At 36.3% G+C, this 3,774-nt stretch overlaps 1 protein-coding gene across 1 annotated transcript; it reads right to left on the bottom strand.

Annotated features, from left to right (window-relative positions):
* Positions 1 to 45: 45 nt before the first annotated feature.
* On the bottom strand, positions 46 to 3,768 carry LOC110037200 (lysine-specific demethylase JMJ25-like). The gene is made up of 11 exons (XM_020741787.1): positions 3,539 to 3,768; positions 3,343 to 3,449; positions 3,142 to 3,232; positions 2,823 to 2,955; positions 2,669 to 2,732; positions 1,884 to 2,592; positions 1,374 to 1,703; positions 878 to 1,201; positions 693 to 765; positions 524 to 609; positions 46 to 418 (listed from the first exon to the last, which is right to left on the bottom strand). The coding sequence occupies exons 5-11, from the start codon at positions 2,707 to 2,709 to the stop codon at positions 215 to 217; spliced, it is 1,767 nt and encodes a 588-aa protein (XP_020597446.1). The 5' UTR covers positions 2,710 to 2,732; positions 2,823 to 2,955; positions 3,142 to 3,232; positions 3,343 to 3,449; positions 3,539 to 3,768; the 3' UTR covers positions 46 to 214.
* Positions 3,769 to 3,774: the final 6 nt, after the last annotated feature.

Here is a 3,774-nt window from a genome sequence, read left to right as displayed (position 1 = left end):
CTTCATTTTAATAATATTCTTATAGAAAGTTGCAAAACACCCCCTTGCATTCCCCTTCGCCTCTCTCTCTGCTGTTCGAACACAAATCGGCTAGAGCTACCTAGAAAGGCAACCATGAGTCGGCAGCACATCGACTAAACTTTCTAGATTGTGACACATGTTTGCAATTTATACCCTTATATTTTAGCTCCGTCATATTTGTATTTGTTATTTTTTAAGAATGTTTAAAAGTTGCCTCTAGTACTGAAATCTTCCAAGAATTGAAAAGACAAAATGGAAGTCGGAATATAGATGTTACCTCTAGTTTGTCTTCCTTTGCCCTGTGATATTGGGGAAGCAATCTGAAGTCCCCAGTCAAGCGTAGGCATTCGCTTACATTCTCAGGAGAGACAAAATCAAGGGCAACTTTCGTGCAAGACTGCAGTAAATACGCATGAATTTAGTAACAAACATGCATGCAGAAACAATTATAAGTGCCAAAGTTGGATCTATGGAAACTGATTATGGCATAAAAATCATATACCTTAAGGTTGCGCACTTGATGGGGACAGCCTGCAGGGATGAATACTGCTTCTCCTAGCCCTTGAACAAATGTCCATGGCTCTATCCCTGTAGAAGCCAATGGGCCACTAAGAGTTCCAAGTGCTTCATATAACAAAAATAAAACAAAACAAAACAGATTTATAACTAACCAAATTCCTCCTTGAGCTTTCTTTTGTGTTCCCAAGTTAGATAGAACACCTCATCATGGACTGGATTAAATACCTATAATATTAAATACCTATAATACACATTAATACACATTTTGGTTTATTAGAGAGATATAATCTACCTTGATAATCCAATTCCAATATGAATAAAATATTGGCAAACCAACCTGTTCAATTGGTGAACAAAAAGTATGACGGAATTCCTTGAAATGTTTTCTAAGATATGCTTTCAGCGGTTCTACATCTTCTTTCCGAAATATGTCCCATAAAGCACCTCCGTCTTGCATTTTATCCTGCTGATCATTTTCCTTCCCCAGCTCCGGAAACTCATCTGCATATGTTTCTTCCGCCCTGCTACAAGTCTCTTCTCCATGAAAGCTATTACATCTCTCTCTTTCATCTTGACCTCTATGCAACTTCTTCAACTTCTCTATTGCAAACTTCTGCTCTTCAGTAGGCAAGACCTCTGCAACATGCATTAAAACATTTACCTGTACCAAAAAGCTGTAATTAGCTGGGTAACTGAATCTATTAAGACATGCAATTTTTATTTGATAAGCATTATGCAGTTTTAATTATAATTGATAAGCATTATAGTTAGCCAAAACGATCATAAAAGAAAAATTAATTAAAAATTAATGACATTATAAAAAGCTCACGTACTGCATCTGAAACATCACAATGAATCTTGGTAACTGAATCTCCTCTGCCAAGTTCTTCTCTCATTCCATAAGCAATATATGATTTCGGCCCCATGTCCAGCCTTAACATATCAGTGGGAAGAGCTGTAGAAATGTTTAACGGACCCATTCGGGGATTTGTGTACTCCTGAAATGGTAGTGAATTGATGAATTCATTCCCATGATATGGTAAACAATCTTCAAAATGTGTTGATGTAGGCCAATCCTTCAATTTTAGCATTTCTGGCCAGGAATTGGCATACATTCTTCCTTCAAAGTAGCCCTCAAAAAAGTCATCACTCGCTATCTCAACCTATAGTAAGAAAATCACTTTAGCCAATATATCATTATCATCATTGTAAGTCTTTTCTTAAAAGCGTCAAGCAACAATAAATGAGAAAGTGGATTGCTAAGCTATAATTCTGTTGGTGAAGGAGATGAACATTAAAAATAAGAAACATAGAACAACAAAAATCATATTAAAAGGGCTTGCCTTGCAATGGGCCATGCAATCGATAGCCTGAAGCTGAAATGATTCTGAACTAATTTTGCTTCTGCTTAAATTTTTCCACATAGCCTTTGGGTTCCAGCTTAAATGTGATTTCTCATCAAGAACGCCACGCACAATCACTGGCTCACTCTTAGCCCAATGCTTTTGGAAATGCTTAAGTTCAACTAGATCAATGCAACTAGAATTTGGACAATATAAGATGTTGTCTGTTGAATCTTTTCTGGAGGCTGCTTTTCTAGAATTTTCACTTGTATTTGAACAGCTACAGCTTGCACTTGCAGTATTAATAGAATCATGTAGGAATCCAAACCTTCCTAAAAGAGTTTCAGCCTTGGCTTCCAGTTCAGAGATCCAACCTTCAGCAAGCAAACATTTTAATTTCAAGACAGCACCACCACACCCTCCAACTTCCTTTGGTGGACAAGAAATTGTTCCATTTTGATCAGCCTTCCACTTAGCAAATTCAGTACTATAATGCACTGACTTATCTCCATTTTCATCATCTGCAGCAAACATTTGGGTAGAATTTCCACCATGCAAATATTCATTTCCTCTATTTACAAGAGGAAGTAATTCCCCTGTACAAGAAAGATTATTCTCACGAATTTCTTTGCAACAAGTGATGCATAGATCAAATTCACAACTAGGGCAGCTTCTATGAATATCGACAATAGATGTTTTGCAATAGTTGCTGCACAAAAAATACCAAAAAATTAGATTTAAAAGGGCTTAATAAGATGAACCACTTGATGAAGAACTTTTCTTACCAATATGCTCTCTCATCTTTTTCACAAATGGATTTCTCCATCCTCAAATCAGATAACGGCAAACCTGTTAATGATAAGCATAATTTATTATGAATAATCTTAGCTAAATTATTTAAGCATAATGAAATTTTATCAAAAAATCAAAATAAAGAACCTTGAATGCTTGACTCAATTTTCTTTTCAATCTCTTGCTCCTGATTCAGTTGTTTTAAAGAAGGCAGCAGAAGACTAAGCACACGAACGTTGTTTTTAACTTTATGAAGTTTATCAAAATTTCTGCTAGGAGTCTAAAAATCACACAGAAATAAGATGAATGCCAATCTTCAAATGAATGTCAATCTTCGAAAAACCTTATTACTTAGTAGTATTAATACAACTTTATTTAACTATAATAACAAAAATATGTTATTATAGTAATGTACCTTGGTAGTTGGCATAATCTATTTTCCGAGTTCAATGGAGTCAAAGAGTACCTTGGATAAATTATGAGAACTCTTACAAACTCCGCAGCCATAAGTTTCATCTCATGATGGCAAAGATTTCAAGCTCATCTCATCAGTCATGCTAGTAAACAATGCAAAGCTCGCAATGAAATTAAAAATAAAAAATTAGGGCAAAAAAGACTTTCAAAGACGGACAAATAAATTAACAGGTTTGTGCTGTGTACCACCTACCGTATGCTTCCAGTTTCGCTCAGACTCTTGAAAGAACTTGAGCAATTTGAAATCATATCCTCCTTCCCAATTGTTCTGCGCTCAAGGCATATCCTCTTTGCAGAATTCTTACATTGAAGAAACAAATGTTGAACAATAAAATTAAATTGGTTAAAGGCCGGGCTAAGGAAAATAACATAAATTAAAATAAACATACATTTCCGTATCTGTGGCGATTTTTCACGGAAGAAATGGAAGATGTCGAGCAGGTCGGCTCCACATTGCCGTCGATAAGAACTTCCCGATCCAAAAAAGGAATCGAAGATGAAGCCACCATTTCCTTCCTCTTCCTAGACGAATCGAATCCGCCACCATTTTCCACCGTCGAACCCTTCGTTCTCTTCCCCCTCCCCCCGACTCCATTCTTCTCCACATCTTCCTCTTCCCTTCTCT

Source organism: Phalaenopsis equestris, unplaced genomic scaffold, assembly GCF_001263595.1.
Source record: "Phalaenopsis equestris unplaced genomic scaffold, ASM126359v1 Scaffold216735, whole genome shotgun sequence".
Lineage (NCBI taxonomy): Eukaryota > Viridiplantae > Streptophyta > Magnoliopsida > Asparagales > Orchidaceae > Phalaenopsis > Phalaenopsis equestris.
This window is presented reverse-complemented; position numbering and strand designations above follow the sequence as displayed.

Coding starts and splice junctions, on each gene's coding strand:
- LOC110037200 (XM_020741787.1), bottom strand. CDS start 2,709: ATGGAGAAATCCATTTGTGAAAAAGATGAGAGAGCATATTG. Junction 1,704..1,883: donor ATTGCATGGCCCATTGCAAG/GCAAGCCCTTTT, acceptor TTCTTACTATAG/GTTGAGATAGCGAGTGATGA. Junction 766..877: donor TTTGTTCACCAATTGAACAG/GTTGGTTTGCCA, acceptor TTAATATTATAG/GTATTTAATCCAGTCCATGA.